Raw genomic sequence first — 16,136 nt, 5'->3', positions numbered from 1 at the left:
CTTTAATGGACATATACACGAGTTGGATGGACGGGAGGACGACAAGGGGCGCATGCTACGGAAAATAGCGGAAGAGCTAGACTTAGAAGTAATCAACCTACGCTCCAATTGTGAAGGTCAATATACATGGAATGCACGCGACAGCAAATCTTGCGTTGACTATGCCCTGATCTCACATCATTTGGGGCGATACCTGTTACGCGTCCAAATTGACGAAGCGGGGGAGAATAGTGTAGGCAGTGATCACAATAGAATTACTCTTCAGCTGTCTAAATGAGTGTGGAATAAAGAGAGAAACAAGCGGCATGACACAAGTCGGCCGTGTCTTTCCCACGCAGCTGCGGCTAATGTAGTTGAAATGTTTGAGAATAGCGACCAGAGGAAGAACGTATCAGGGTACGTGGAATACGCAGATACACTAAAACAACTGATAAGACAGCTTTGAACAAGGAGTCATGGTGGCCAAAGGCGACGGAAGCGATGGTGGGATGGAGAGGTCCAAGCTGCAATCCAATTGCGAAAAGAGGTGAATCGGCAGCACCGTTTCGCACTCCACACGAGGTCCAGCCACGAGATCGCAGAAAAGTGGAAAATGTACCAGGAACAAAAGAACGCCACCAAACAACTGGTACAACAGAAGCTGGCTGCTGCAGACCTAGATAAAATTAGGGAAATACGGTCAAGTGGGAAAGATGCGCCCAAAAAGTTTTGGAAATACCTGGGTACCCTGGACGGCATGGATCAAACTCCAGTAATCATAGACGAGCGCACGGGATTGGAGGTGGACGCGCTTGACCAGTGTCTCACAGAGCATTTGATAGAAGTGTTCGCACCACAGGAAACGGCGCTGGTCCAAGCAATCACCACAGAGAACAGCACGGAATGTACTCTCGCGAGTTCCGACGAGAAGATTGGCCTGGTTTCAAATGTACGTGCTCTGGCCCACGTCAAAAGCAGCACGGCTCCAGGCTTAGACGAGATACAAGCATGCGTCCTCAAAACACTACAAAAGGATTCGAGAGAACACCTGGCTGAGATCTTCACGGACATTCTCATCGGAAGACAGCCTGTACCTAGAGACTGGAGGCGAGGTAGGGTTGTGCTTGTGCCGAAGAAAGGAGGAGATCGGCGCTACCTTCGGAACTACAGGCCCCTTACAGTCACCAGCATTGTGTACAGGGTTTTCGCAAGCATCCTGAAAGAGCGCATTACAACATGGGTGGAGAAAAAGGGTATTCTCACCGAGCTCCAAGGAGGGTTTCGTCGTGGCCGGCGACTCAATTACTCAACTTCTAAGTGAGAGATAAAAAAAAGGAAATAAACTGTTCCTCTCGACCTGCACCACCTGACGGTATAACAGGTTTGATCCAATATAATATAAAAAATGAGGGCCGTAATTGACCGAACGTTTCTTTAGTCCTTAAAGCCAATTAAAAAGAAAAACAGGGAGACAGCTGAACATTGGCATTGGAACGAACTTGGAGAATCTTGCGAGCAATTGTGAGTATTTGTGTTTCGTTTTTTTTCCTTTGGTATTAAGTTATTAACTGTTGTTCCGCTTGGTCCTGCCTCTTGTCTTCTGTGTTCTTGACGACGAGGAAGTTGTCTTCTTTAAAATTTTCGTACTGGAATATATAAGAAAATGGATTGGAAACAATGTTAAAATTTTATTCTCTTTTAATGATTTTATTTTAAAATTAGTTATGTATTTCTACGTATCTTGGCGTTCTCATGTATGTTTTCATTTTATTTCTTATTTGTCTGTCGCCTTAATTATTTTTTGAGGGGGGGGGGGGGAGGAGGGAGCAGAGAGCATTGTAATTTTTCGTTGTTTTTGATTTTCTTAATGATTATATTTTACAGCAAGAGATTATTATTATAGCTATACATACCCTAGTATTTACCTATTTACATATTTACATTTTCCCCCGAAGGAGAAGGATCACATTTATAAAACTTCATGTTTGCATCCTGTATTCTTATCATGTATTGCTATTAATCTTTTTTTTTTGAGATTGGAAGGGATGAGGTTATGCCTTGAAACAGACACTAAATATTTAGTCGTTTTCGTCAGTATTACTTTTCTTTTCGTACGTTGTTTGTTGTTGGTGGTCGGTCTTGAGGGGTGCAATAAGAGATCAACCTCTTTTCTTTTCCACTGTCTGTCTTGGTTGTCCGTTCCTGAACACTGTTCCTCTGAGAGTAGATGACTTTTCGTTCAAGTTTTATTGTAGATACTCTCGTTACTCTTGCTGAGAAGCCCAGAACCTGGAACTAGTCTTAGGTCCTCGTAACCTGTTGTTTGGGGTCTTCTCTGTGGATGGCTGTTTGTCGCGGGTGGTTAGTGGAATCCTAGGGAAGGAAACTGGCTCACTCCCCCTGATCATGTTGTGGGCCTTCCAATTGCCATTGATTGTGGTGTTGGTTCAGGATGGAAAGCTAAGGAGAAGCTCCGAACCAGGAACTAGTCCACGGCTCTCCTAACCAAAGATGGAGCCTTCTCATGGAGATGGCGTTTTTTTTTTTTTTTCTAAGAAGCTAAGGAAGCCCGGAGAATGGAACTGGTCCAAACCCCCCTATCCACCACTTTTGGGTCTTCCAAGGCCATCGACAGTGTGCATATTAGCAGTTCAGGGTTTAAAGATGACTTTTGGTTGTCTTTTTCTTGGATTCCGTTCTTGTTTGGGTTAAAAGTTAGTCTGTAAGAAATGTTTTTTACAGTAGTTTTTGTTTTTCACTTGAGATTGATATCTTCCATTCTCAAGTTTGTTACAAATACATATAATCATAAATACATATACATACACACATACATACCTACATATACATACACTCACGCGCACATATAAACACACATACTTATACATTCACATATGTATACATATACACACATATATATATATATATATATATATATATATATATATATATATATTTATTTATTTATATACTATGGAATGTTGTCTGAAATATGTTTAACTAACGCCTCCAGAGTATTTATATGAGTTTTAGAGTTCAGTAGCTTTTGACGAACATTCAAGTTTATGTGCGATATTGAAAGTTTTTGAATAAATGGTTTTGTTAGATGGCATGCAGTAAAGTAATGATCCATACTAGTACAAGTTTGTCCACAGGGACAAGTAGTGTGGCTGTGTATATTAAATCTATAGAAATAAAAAGGAAATCTGCCGTGTGCAGTAATAATTTGTGTGATGTTACTAGAAGGAGGGAAGCTAATGGGTATATGATTGGTTGATGGTATCCATTTAAATAATTCTGTGTTTTTGCCATCGTTTTGCCAAGAGTGATCCCATCTCCTACGTGCTAATTCCATTATTGTATGTTTTATATTTTGTTTTGATTTTGGTAGGTGTATGTATTGGCCATGATAACGTGCCGAGTTTGCAAATTGGTCGGCTAGATCGTTCCCTAAAATATTAGTATGGCTTTTGACGTGAAAAAAAGCCGTTGTATTAAATCTGTTGACTGATTGGATTATATGTTTTATTTCGTTAATTAAAGGAATTGCATTGTTTGGATTTGCCAATGCTTGTAGGACTGATAGGCTGTCGGTGTATATGTTACAATGTAGTCCATCTCTTGTTGTAAGAATATAATCAAGGGCTTTTAATATGGCAATAGCCTCTGCATCGAATATTGTACTGTGTTTTGGTAAGCGATATTTTCCTATTTTTATAATTCTTCCATTGTTTTTCAGAATAACGAATGCTGCTCCCACCTGATCTAAGTACACTGAACCATCTGTATAGAGTGATATGACGTTGGTTATTTGAGATACAGTAATAGAATTGATTCTTTGGAATGATATATTGAATCTCTTTGTTGGATGAGTTTTCCAAAGATCTATAGGATACGATACCTCTGTGGGGGAGATACTAAAGCTATCGAATTGGGCGGGTATCTTAAGTTGGAAGACATTAAACATAAATGATTCTACGTCAAGAGTAATGTTGATTGGGATGATATTACATAGTATAGGCAGGCTTAGGTTAGAAACTGTGCGGAACGCTCTTGCTATTTTAAGTAATGGTAACCTTTGTATGGATTGCAGTTGTCTTAACATATGTGAATTTCCTGATGGTCTCCACCACGCGGGTGATCCATACACTATATATCTTTCTATGCTTCGTAAGTATATTTCCCGTAGTTGGCTTGATGTGATACCCCAATTTGTCGAGTATATTTTTGAGATGTTGGCTGTATGGATTTGAACTTTCTGTTTTATATATTGAAGGTGTGGTAAGAAGGTTAAATGTGAGTCATAAATGACTCCTAAAATTTTAAGTTGTTTCACTATTTCTAACTTATGATCGTGAAATTTTATTATTGGGGGTCTTTTTTTATATAGTTCTCCTCTAGTTATTATTAGACATTTACATTTCGAGTAGTTCAAATATAGTTTACGTTCGGATGTCCACTGTCCTATTTCTTGCAGTATTTCGATAGTTCTTTCTTCTAATTCTCTTCTTGAGTTCCCTTCTATGACAACTACGATGTCATCTGCAAACGCTTGTAGATATATGTGATTCGGAAAGGTTCTTTCTAGTAATCCTGATAGTAACATATTCCATAGTAAGGGGCTTAGTGGAGAGCCCTGGGGGCATCCCATATTAATTGATTTGTTTATTTCTTGTTTTTCTGGAGTGATATATGTGACGGTTCTATCGTGGAAGAATGAATATAGCAGATTGTATAGATTACTTGGGCAAGAATGGTGTTTTAAATAGGCCAAAACTACCGGATAACATAGTGTGTTAAATGCTCCTGTAAAGTCTAGGGATACCATAGCTACCGCTGTTGATTTATTTTTTAGTTTTTGTAGATGTGTAGTAAGTGTGAACAGAGCTTGTGTAGATGATTTAAGATGTGTGAACCCGAATTGTCGTGGGTGTAATAGTTTTTTTGAGTTAAGGAAGAAATATAATCTGCTATAGAGTGCACGTTCTAAAACTTTTCCGAGTATGGAATTTAGGCAAATTGGGCGATAGGCGTTGGGTTTTGCTTTGTCGTCATCTTTTTTATTTAGCAGTAGTATTTTCCCTTTCTTCCACTCCTTTGGAAAATATCCAGATGTTAGACAGGAGTTGAATAGAGCGAGGAAAAATTCGGGATGGTTATGCCAAAAATATTTAAGAAAAGTAACATTGATTTTGTCTAATCCGGGGGCGGTTTTAAGTCGTAGTTTAGTTATTATGTTTGATATTTCTTGAAATGTTAGTTCAACATCTGGTGGAGAGAATGAGGGAGTGCATAAGTATTGTCGTAAGCTAGTTATATATGGTGAGTCTTTTGTAATGTCGTCCGTTGGGAACACCGTATCTAAAATATATTGAACTGATTCATTAAATGAAGAAGTTAAAGTATTATCTGCTCTCAATATCGGTGGAAGAATTAGGGGTGACCTCCTCTTATTAAATGCAAGTTTATATGGGATTCCGAAGAGAGACTTTTTTGTGGTAGCGGAACATGATTCCTGCCAAGCTGAAATTTTAGCATGAAGGATGGCTTCCTTGTATGTAGCTCTGTAGTCGTAATAAATTCGTTTTTGCAGTGATCTAATATCTGTGTTATATGATCTTTGGTACCTTCTTCTTAGTGCATTAGATTTAGATCTCATGATCTGTAGATCAACTGACCACCAAGGGACCGTGCGATTTCCGGATCGAACGTTTCGTTCACACTTTTTTATCCAAATTAAGAATTTTTTGTATAGTATATCTAATATGTGATCTATCCATTCTGGTGAGTAGTGTTTAGGTACCCAGGTCTTAAACCAATCATCGTGTTTTATAAGTAATTCTATTTTTGAGTAGCTTTTTAATGTTAATCTTTTTTGCATGGTTTGCTTTTGATTGAAGAATCGAAAGGCAATAAAGTTATGATCACTTAAACTATCAGTTTCTAATACTTCCCAATGTGTTACGTTATGAGCTAGAGAAGGGGTTATGATTGAAAGGTCTATCCAACTTTCTCCGTTTACGGTAGAGAATGTAGGAATAGAGTGTTGGTCGTTTAATATGATAAGATCATGTGTTAGTACAAAATTATTTAATTGTTCCCCTCGGTCATCATCTATTTTGTCCCCCCAATTAGTGTGTCTTGCATTAAAATCTCCGGCTATGATTATGTCGTTTTTGTCTATTGTTATGATTGACTCAAGACGTGTTAGGAATGTATTAAATGAAGCTGTAGGAGATATGTAGACATTTATTATTGTTACTGCTTTGTTTGAGTATGTACATTGCAAGACTATTAGATCGTTTTCAAGTATTTTTGGAAAGATTGAACAAGATCGGTCTCTAACTATAATGGCGCATTTGGGATCTAAGGGGCAGTGAAAAAATGGTTCTGAGTTTGGAATACTTGTAATGTGGTTATTGAAAACATATGGTTCCTGAATTAAAATAAATTCAGCGTTATTTTCAGTGTATATATTAACCAGATTAACAGTTGCGGCCCTTGATCTCCCTAAGTTGATTTGTAAGATCTCTAATTTATTAATCATCGGTCAACTTATGTTTTGTTTTGTTTGTATGATGCGTTTTCTCTTTATAGGCTTTACTCGGGTTGTTCCTTCTTAACTCCTTTTTTTTCCGATTGTAATGTTGTTTGTTAATATTAGTTTTGTGTTTGCTTATTTTGGGTAATCTGTCCGAGACCGGAGTTGTGAAACGTGGAAGGCGTGTGTACCGCATTCGCTCGCTCCAAAAGGGTGGTTGGCATTGACCCTTCGGTTGATACATGCGCGGCATTTACCCTCCTCATAGTTTGTTATTCTGCACTCCTGTGCTGGGTGGTTGCCCGCACAGATGGAGCAGAAGATCATCTGTGATGCACATTTTGCTTTTGTATGTCCGTAGGTGCAGCATTTGTCGCACCTGGGGACATAGAAGTTCTCTGTTACGGAGCAGGAAGTCCAGCCTAGGCGCAGTTTGTTTGTTTCTTTTAGTTTCTTGTAGACCTTGGCGCTCACTTCAAAGATGTGAGTGTTGTTCCCCGATTTTTCTTTGAATGAAATCCGGTGACTGAAGTCCGAAGGTTCAATTTCAATCTCTGGGTTTTGACTTTGAAGTTTTGTGAAGAATTCCGCAGATAGAATGTCAGGGTCGACGCCCGAGACACGGAATTGTGGTCGACGTTTTGTCTGTTTTTTAAGCACGAACAGATCTTTGGTGCTTGGGTGAATTTCGATCGCGTCCTGGAGATTCTGCAGTCCTTCAGCTGATGATGATAGTACTGCCACTCCTTCTCTGATGTCTCGCACTGAAACTTCACCCAGTCCCAGGCTGTGCGGCTCAAAGTATTTTTTCAAGATTACTTTGATGTTGTTCGACGCGTTCAGTGCTGGAGATCTCAGATAGATTAGCATTGCATGATCCATCTGCGCGGGTGATCTCCCCGGGCCGGGAGGTTGTGGTGTCGTTTGTAACGCATCCACAGATGGTCTCCCTCCCAACCCGTTGGGGTCGTTCCTGTTCCCTCGCAGCACGTCCGCGTACGTGGTGTTTTTCTCTCGTTCTACGAGCACTGCTCGAAGAGCTGCGTTTTCGGCTTCTTGACGCGAGCTAATGCTCATTAGTCTCGCAAGCAGTTGTAACAGTTGTGAACCAGTTTCTTTGTTAATCCTAGCTTTATCGTCTTCGATTAATCTTATGAAGCTTAGGTGGATGTCGCATATTTCTTTGTTGTTGGTGTGGTCAAGTGTGATTTGGGGTGTCTCCGGGTCGTCGTTGCTTCCGCCTGTTTTAGGATTCATAATTCTGTTCTTTTTTCGGAATAGTCAATATTTCTGCGTAAAAGACTCGATCTTGCCGGTGTTAACCACACGTGAACTTTAGAAGAAGAAGAAATTTCGTTTGACTGTGTTCTATTTTCGAAGAAATTCAAGAAGAACGGTTTAGTTGGTGCTTCTTCTAGATATATTGAGTGTCGTTATTTTCTTGAAATTTAAGTTTTTTCGAGTTAGTTTCAATGACTGTTTGATATTTTTAGGATCGCTAAGCCCTCCTGGTTCCAACCTTAAGCATGAAAATGAAGAAATACATCTACTTAGTTGTTTATGAAGTCTAGAACGGTCTTGCTATTGAAGCCCACCGATTCAAAAAGATGGTCGTTCGATACGCACATAACTGTATGTTGATTTTCTAATGTTTTCTATTGAAATTACATGATAGTGAGGTATCGTTTGAATCACTACACTTTACTGAATTCGATCACTAGATTGAATTTAGTGTAAGAATATTCGAGGTTGAAAAATAATTGAAACGATACAGCTCACTGCTTTGGTGCTCTCGTTCTCTTCTTCCTCGTCGACTCTCCCTGGCCGGCGACTGGAGGACAATGTGTACACCCTTACACAGTACATTGAAGTGGCTCGAAAAGAGGAGAGAAGGCTAATATGCACCTTCTTAGACGTCGCCAAGGCTTATGACAGCGTTCCACACGACAAGCTTCTATCAAGGCTAGAGCAGCTCGAAATGCCGACTCAGTGGACCGAGCTTATTAATCGCTTATACACAGGCAACACAGTGACAACCCAAGTGGGAGAGGTCAGGTCAGAAGAAATCGTCGTAACACGTGGATTACGCCAAGGATGCCCACTCTCGCCGCTTCTCTACATGTTGTATGTCGCGCGACTAGAGGAGCGGTTGATAAAATCAGGACTGGGCTTCTCGCTACTGCACGTTGAAAATGGAGAGGCCGTGAACTTAATGCTACCGGGTCTGACCTTCGAGGACGACATTTTGCTGACGGCGGGCTGTGCAACGGCGATGCAGAAACTTCTCGACATATGCGCTGATGAGGCTGCCGTGCTTGGTCTCAAGTACAACACATCCAAGTCCGCCGTGATACAATTCGCGGGCACTGAGAAAGAAAAGCTCGATAGCCTCAGATTGGGTCTTGACGTATTACCGGTACTGAATAAGTATAAGTACCTAGGCGTTGAGTTGTCCAACGAGGCAGACTATCTGAAAGAGCATTACGTCCACCTCCGTCAATCCGCCACACGGGGAGCTAACATCCTCCGTAAGCGCAGCCTATGGAGCTGTAATACGTTCATAGTGAGCCGCGAAATGTGGAAGGCGGTGGTGGTGCCAGGTTTGACGTTCGCCAACGCAGTGGTGTGTGTACCAGGTGACACAAGAACCGCCTTGGAGCGCAGACAACGAGAAGTGGGACGCCAAGCGCTGGGCTGCCATGGCATGGTGGCGAATGAGGCAGTGCAGGGGGACCTGGGCTGGTCGTCTTTCGAAGCGAGGGAGGCGACAAGCGAGGTTTCCTATGACGCGCGGCTTCGGCTCATGGACCGGTGCCGCTGGGCCAAGAGGCTGTTCATATACGCACATATGACTTCTCTGCAGAGCCGTTGGCGAAAGCGCTTCTACCAGCTTGAGAAAAAGTTCGGCTTCTTCACAGAACCGGTGTAGGCGACCACAGAGAAAGAATGGGAGTCTGTGGTGCGGAAGAGGGTCCGCGAGCAGGAGAATGTGCAATGGCTGGAGGCTGCCCGGACAAAGTCAACCCTTACCATGTATGCGGAGTTAAACAATCAAATCACGGCAGAGACGCGACTGTACGACAACAGCTTGGGCAGCCGCCTATTGTTCGAAGCTCGTGCTGGAGCCCTGCGCACACTGGTGTACAAACAGCGCTTCGACAATAGTGTGCAGTCGACTGTATGCCGAGTATGCGAGGATGAGAGCGAAACCGCAGAGCACATCATACTCCGTTGTGGCGGAATCCGACCTTCTGCCACCGAAGAGGCGAACCGACTACACGAAGGTGACCCGCCTCTAGCGGCAGCGTTGGGATTCTCGTCAACAAGCGAGACAGCCAATACTACTGAAGCGTTTTGGAAGACCATCAAGCAGACGAAAAGACGACTGGAGGATTGGTGGCATCATACACAACACAGGGGGCGCCGAATTCACCCCAGGCTTGGGCACGATTATTCGAGCCCGCCCGTTATAAAGGGAGTAGCCGCAGTATCATCATCATCAGCATTCCGGCTGGATGGGGAGCAATGGGCACGAAAGGTTTTCAGGCATTTATACATGAGGAGTGTAGACACAAAGTGGAGACAGCGCTCTAGGAAATTAAGACGAAAGTTTTTGGGCTATAGCGAAGATACGGAAAAGCAAGCCTCAGTTTTAGAAGAAAGTTAAGGCCACAGAAAGAGATCGGTGCCTAGAGGGAATGCAGACAAAGACGGCTCTGGAAAGCTATAGATTAAACAAAACAGTTATTGCCAAAGAAAGCATTTATGACAATTCTAGGGAAGCTCATTGCCGTTTGAGGCGAGGACGGGTGTTCTGCGAACCACAACATACAGAGTGAAGTACCAGGAAATGGATAGAGTGTGCACTGCTTGTGGAAAGGAGGACGAGACGGCTGAGCACTTGATACTCTACTGTAAAGGGCTTCACCCTATGCCTACCGAAGACAACATAGATTCAGTAAAGTCATTGGGTTTTAGAGACAGCGAAGGGAGAGTGGATTTTAAAACTGTAGAGATTACCAAGCAAAGATTAAGTGAATGGTGGGAGAAATCGAAAGAAAACTAGGTATTTTCTTATTTACTGATGGCAAGGGGGTTTCATAGCCTCACTTTCTTTGAACTCCGGAGTGAATATAGATTTCACATTTAAATATTCTAAGCTTAAATGGTAAAACAAAATGGCTAGGTGGCGTAAGCTACCGCCCGATCCAAAGAGCTCAGCCGTATTCATCCATCCATCCATCCATTCCGGGCCGCCATAGCCGACCTCCAGTTTCTCGCCGTTGCTCCTCGTTGTGTGCTGCACCGGCCACCACCGGAGCTTCGTTTTCGGGTTCTTTTACGTTCCGCGTTGAAATCGTGTGTTTTATTTGGATCTTTTCGATATTTCGGGCTTTCATTCAATCATTTGTTATCTACATTTCAACATAGCTTTTGCATTTTCTTACTTATGGAATGGAATCGGACAGCGAATGGATCGACGATACAAGATGATAGCCTAGACTTCAGAGACCACGCAAATTCATCACATTCTTTCGTTTTTGTCGCTAATAATGGGCAGTCGACACCATTGCAACATACGCAAATTTCAACTGACGCACTAGGCTATCGCAGTCGTGCTTCTCGCAGCATGTGCGCGCTTTAGACATCATTTCCGTAAGTAAAAGCCGAACCGCATGTAAGTGATTTAGCGAGCGACGAGACGAGCGACAGCGACAACGACGAGAGCCAGCGACGAAGATTTCTCACTGTCGCCCGTCACGTCGCTCGGCTTTTGGATTTCCAGAGAACGTCGCTCACCGTCTTGGTCGCTTGCTCCCGTCGCTTCCATACGGCTTGCCTCGTCGTGCGACTGACTGAGCGACAGCGAAGCAAGCCGCCGTCGCTTGTTTCATCGCTCGCCAAATCGCTTACATGCGGTTTATATACTTAACTTATTTCAATGGACAGAGCACTGAACCATTGGCGCCTCAATATTAAGTATAAACCGCAGCGCAAGCGATTTGGCGAGCAACGAGACAAGCGACGGCGACCCGCTTCGCTGTCGCTCGGTCAGTCGCGCGGCGAGGCGAACCGCATGAAAGCGACGGGAAACAAGCGACCAAGACGGTGAGTGACATTTTCTAGAAATCCAAAAATTGAGCGACGCGACGGGCGACAGTGAGAAATCTCCGTCGCTCGTCACTGACTCTCGTCGTTAATGTATTCGTGTTAATAGAACACGAATACAAACCAGATAAATCGCAGCACAATCTGTCTGGTCTCTTGAATATTTGTTTTGTTGGATCAAAGGCTGGTTTGCACATTTGTGTCGGTTGCGTTAAAAGCAACCAAAGCGACAGCAACAAAAAAGTAATCGGGCACAACTGTTCACAGTAGAGAACGTGACAAGCGATGCAAGAGGTAACTTTGCGAAGCAATCATAAGTCACGGTTGTTCCAGTGTTTTGGTCGTCTTTGTCGTTTCACAAATGTATGAACCAGATGTTAGTCAGAAAGTTCCGTCTTTAACCTTCGGATGAACCCGTCTACAATAATGTTGGTTGTTCGTAAGCGTGTAGGAACGTTAAATTTACGAGTAGCGTTTTTCTTTTTCTTTTTTTGTGATAAATAGTTACAAGGACGTGACTATCGTAGAGCACAACGTAGAATATGCCGAGGCGCTGTAAATAACGTACCCATAATTTATACTACAATTATTTCCCTTTATATATAGTTCCAATATTTATACTCGTTATCTCGAGTTGAAGTCACAGAGCATGGAGGGCAACCGCAACTGTAGCAGAGCCAACGTTACCGACGTCCTAGTTGCACTTCTCGTTTTTTGACGTCATCCCCGAGATTCCGGTTAAAAGTAATCGTGACTAAAACCATTTGGCAGAAATACCACTATAATAAATCACTTACAGGATCATGGCATTTTCCATGTTTCACTCCGCGATCAGTTCCGTTATTGAGAGCAAAAACAACGCAACCAAAAAGTTTGATGAAGACGTCAAGGATATGTTTAATGCTCATTGTGAACGTATTGATTTCGCCCTCTTTCTGTAAAGTCGATATTCAACACACGGTCTAGTCACGACTGCCTAATATGTCTTGTGAGCAGCAGGTATGCTATAGTCGCCGACAGTTTCAGAAACGCAGGGCTAATCATCTTCACACTTTTTTAATGTGATTCGTTGCTCGGCGTTCGTGTAATACCTCACTAGAGAGTTTTAGGGAACCGTTTTTGCACATCCGATACGGCATACTGAGCCCTTCGGTACGAACTGCGCATGCGCTAACGCAGAAGGCTCGCACATGCCCTGTTCGTACCGCACGGCCCATGGTACCGTAACGGATGGACAAAGACGGTTGCCTAAAACTCTTTACTCTCATTGGCTGCGGAGCCGTAATAAGACGATCGAGGTTCGCCACGCCGTCAGTGACTGCATTATTAGGGTACAATGCCTCCATCTTACAAAAGATTGAAGCGTCGCAAATTTCATGCCGTGGAACTGTGGCGCCATCTTCGGGTCACCGGCTGAATTAGATTCCGTTTTTAAAGGAATTGCTCGGTAGTGGCAACATAGTGGCTAGGTGACTTTATCCCAATCGCATCGAACTACTCAGTGTTCAGAAGACCAGCGACAGCTACAGAACGCACCCTTTCTTCAGCGCGAGTTGCCGATACACGTTCAAAGGGTCGTCTACCGCGCGATGGCTTTGCAGCGCGGCCTCTGTGTATTGAGGTTAAGACGTCAGCACGCTGGGCGCGCCAAATAGAAGTTCCAAAAACAATTTCGATTTTTTTTTACCGCGAAAACAAATTAAAGATTGTGAAACACTTAGTCGCCGGGGAATCGATTGGCATCCTTCGAGCCCGATTGATCACCATTGTTTGTGTTTCCTTTAGTTTTGATCATCAGTCCAAGGTCGCCGTCCCAAATCCGATGACGACAACGCTTCTCTCATCTTTCGTGCCCCGCAGATCACAGGAGTGCTAGGAATCACCTTTCCGGGACAGTTAACACCATCACGAACTCGTAACCTTTTGGAAGTACCATTAATAATATTAGTCTCGTTGATTGGGCATAACCTGTAGTTTGCATTTCGTTATTGTAATTTATTTCGCCTGCTCTCCCCTCCCTAACGCCTTCGGCCCCTTAAGGAACAATAAATTCAGTGTAATAAAAGGAAAGTGTAGCCCTAGAGCTCCAAACCAGATTCCAAAGGTACAAAAAAAAAAAAAAAATACGGTTATTGTATTCAAAACTTATAAGTGGTTTTCCGAATCTTGCAATGAGAAAACCGGACGCAATCCCGGTAATTGACGCCATTCATTTTTCTGTATTCGTAGGATCTTTCGGCCTCCATTCTCCCATTGATAATTTAAAAAAATATATATATATTTTAACGTTTCAATAAAATAACGTTTACTTCTGAAGCAGTTGGTTCGGACCACCAGCGCTACAATTGAGCGGAAACTGAGCGTTCGTAGGTTTATTTGTTCGTTTATTTTTACGGTGAAAATACACTGCAACTATTTCTTCGAGCACACCATGTACTTCGCAAAAAAAAGCAGCTAAGTATTAGCACGACACCAATATTGGCATTACGGTCCCTAGTGCATAATGCGCATAAAATGCGCAAAGGAGAGACGAAGACACAGAAGGCGGCACTATCGATGTTTATGTCTGTGTTCGTTCAGCAAATATCACACCTTATATTTTAACGCATAAATATATTTGTTTTTATATTTTTATTTTCTTTCTTTTTAATACAGCAGCCCCGCTTTGGTTATTGTCCCTGTGAGGAAATACGGAGAACACGATAAAACAATATACGAGAACGATACAAGATAAGCATTACTGTAAAGTAATATTCACGATCTCTTAGTTAATAACTAAAATATGTATCGCACGCATATAGCGACAAGCACCATAGTAATTTTACAATTTTAATAATCTGTACATCCTAGTGACAACGCGCTTTATCGCTCTCGTGTGATATCGCTGCCAGCATTTCATTTAATTACGCGGTAGAAAATTACAAACACTCATACCTCGGTGGCAAGGATGAACAACACCTAATGTATTAACTTACTAGACTGAAAAAAAAAAAAAAAAACGAATGACCAACGGGCAGCTTGTGAACGCATCGTAATTGAGATTGAAAGGCAGCGCAAGCGTTGAAAATCTTCCTCGCGCGAAGCAAGGGGAAGATAAAACAGAAAACAAACGAATTATTAACGGGCAGCTCGTGAACGCATCGAAATTAAGATTGAAAGGCAGAGCAAGCGTTGAAAATCTTCCTCGCGCGAAGTATGCGGATCTTCTTTTCCGCAGAGCAAGCACGCCTCACGGCAAAGCCGCTTTGCCGACGCCACGCGAAATATTTTACAGCCGTAGGTATTAGTGCCCCTTCCCGGCCAAAAAAAACAAAACAAAATGTTCATGAACGAATGCAAAACCACACTTTAGAGCAGAGGCACTGCTATCCTTCTCCCCGTCGTTCCTCGCACACTGCAAGCCTCTCTCCCTCTCGCTCTCTCCTCCCTTCCCCCGTGTAGGCCGCCGCTGTTCTACCTACTACCCCTCCGGCAGCCGCCTTTGCGAAATACCCACATGATCGCTCTGTGCGGACACGATCCCTCACCTCCTTACTGACGCCGCCCAAAGTTTGTACGCGAGCTGTTGTGTAGAGGCGCGGAGCACCTCTACAGAACAGCTCGCGTAGGTACTTTCACTCCTTTCACCGCAGGCGCAGTCACGGCTATCCCCCGTTCCAGCAAAACAACAACAAAAAAAAGAAAACACGTGTATTTGCGTTTTGTTTCAGCACATGCAACATCTCGCGCATTCGTTACCCCAAAGAACACAATTCCCCGCACACCTCTCCTCCATCAATTCTACTGAAAGCAAAGAACGCATTGTAAACATTGTATAGCATTTTTCTGAAGGCGTATCTCCTTCAACGTGCCTTCCCAGAATGCAGCAGGTATATCGCTGCGAATCGCAGCGCACATTGTGTGGTCGTTTGCCTTTTGTTCGGCATGGTGTCCAATGTTAACATATTAGTGAACCCGTTTTTCCTGCCCAAAGCAGGGAAGATTTATTGGTCCTTTCGAAATTGTCCAGTAGCTCAATTAAAGTTTGATTACGAGGTGCGACCAAAAAGTTCAGAGTCTGAGTTTGTAGCAGGCACGTAGCCAGGGCGGGGTGGCATGTCGCCCGCCCCTCCCCCTCCCCCCCCCCCCCCCCCCCCGCGATATCTTTCATTTTGCTGGTTCCTCCTCTCCCCGCTTTCCCTCATACATAATTTTGTCATAGGCGCCCTCCCCCCCCCCCCCCCCCCCCCCCCCCCCCCCGAAACAAAATCATGGCTACGTGCCTGGTTTAAGCGTAAAAAGAAAACGCACCCCGTTGATGAGTCCGCCGCAGTCAAAGGCAAGGAAGAAGAAACTGTAGAACCTTCCTGCGTCACTATGCCAAAGAGCGCCGTTTTGTGAACATTTGGTGCTACGCTACAAGAGTTTTTGTGACCATCTGCACGAGCGCAATGCCGATTTTACCAAAGACTGCATAACAGAGCCAGAGCGAAGATTAATTCTGTGTTAAACTTGGCAAACCGAAAAT

The 16,136-nt window shown here is 43.3% G+C and overlaps 2 protein-coding genes across 2 annotated transcripts in view; both read right to left on the bottom strand.

Moving 5' to 3' along the window:
* The window catches only part of LOC120837960, an 85,079-nt gene extending 80,441 nt beyond the window's left edge, over positions 1–4,638 (bottom strand). Inside the window, exon 1 of the mRNA XM_040207624.3 lies at positions 3,220–4,638. Coding sequence (XP_040063558.3) covers positions 3,220–4,630 — 1,411 coding nt within the window. The 5' untranslated portion in view covers positions 4,631–4,638. The remainder of the gene's footprint in view (positions 1–3,219) is intronic.
* LOC8034084 (venom metalloproteinase 3) overlaps positions 1–16,136 on the bottom strand; it is a 336,683-nt gene that overhangs the window by 252,368 nt on the left and 68,179 nt on the right. The window lies entirely within an intron of this gene.

The sequence above is a fragment of the Ixodes scapularis genome, unplaced genomic scaffold (assembly GCF_016920785.2).
Source record: "Ixodes scapularis isolate PalLabHiFi unplaced genomic scaffold, ASM1692078v2 PGA_scaffold8__174_contigs__length_109621045, whole genome shotgun sequence".
NCBI classification, from domain to species: Eukaryota; Metazoa; Arthropoda; class Arachnida; order Ixodida; family Ixodidae; genus Ixodes; species Ixodes scapularis.
The sequence above is the reverse complement of the archived record's forward strand: the minus strand, read 5'-3'. Positions and strand labels throughout refer to the sequence as shown.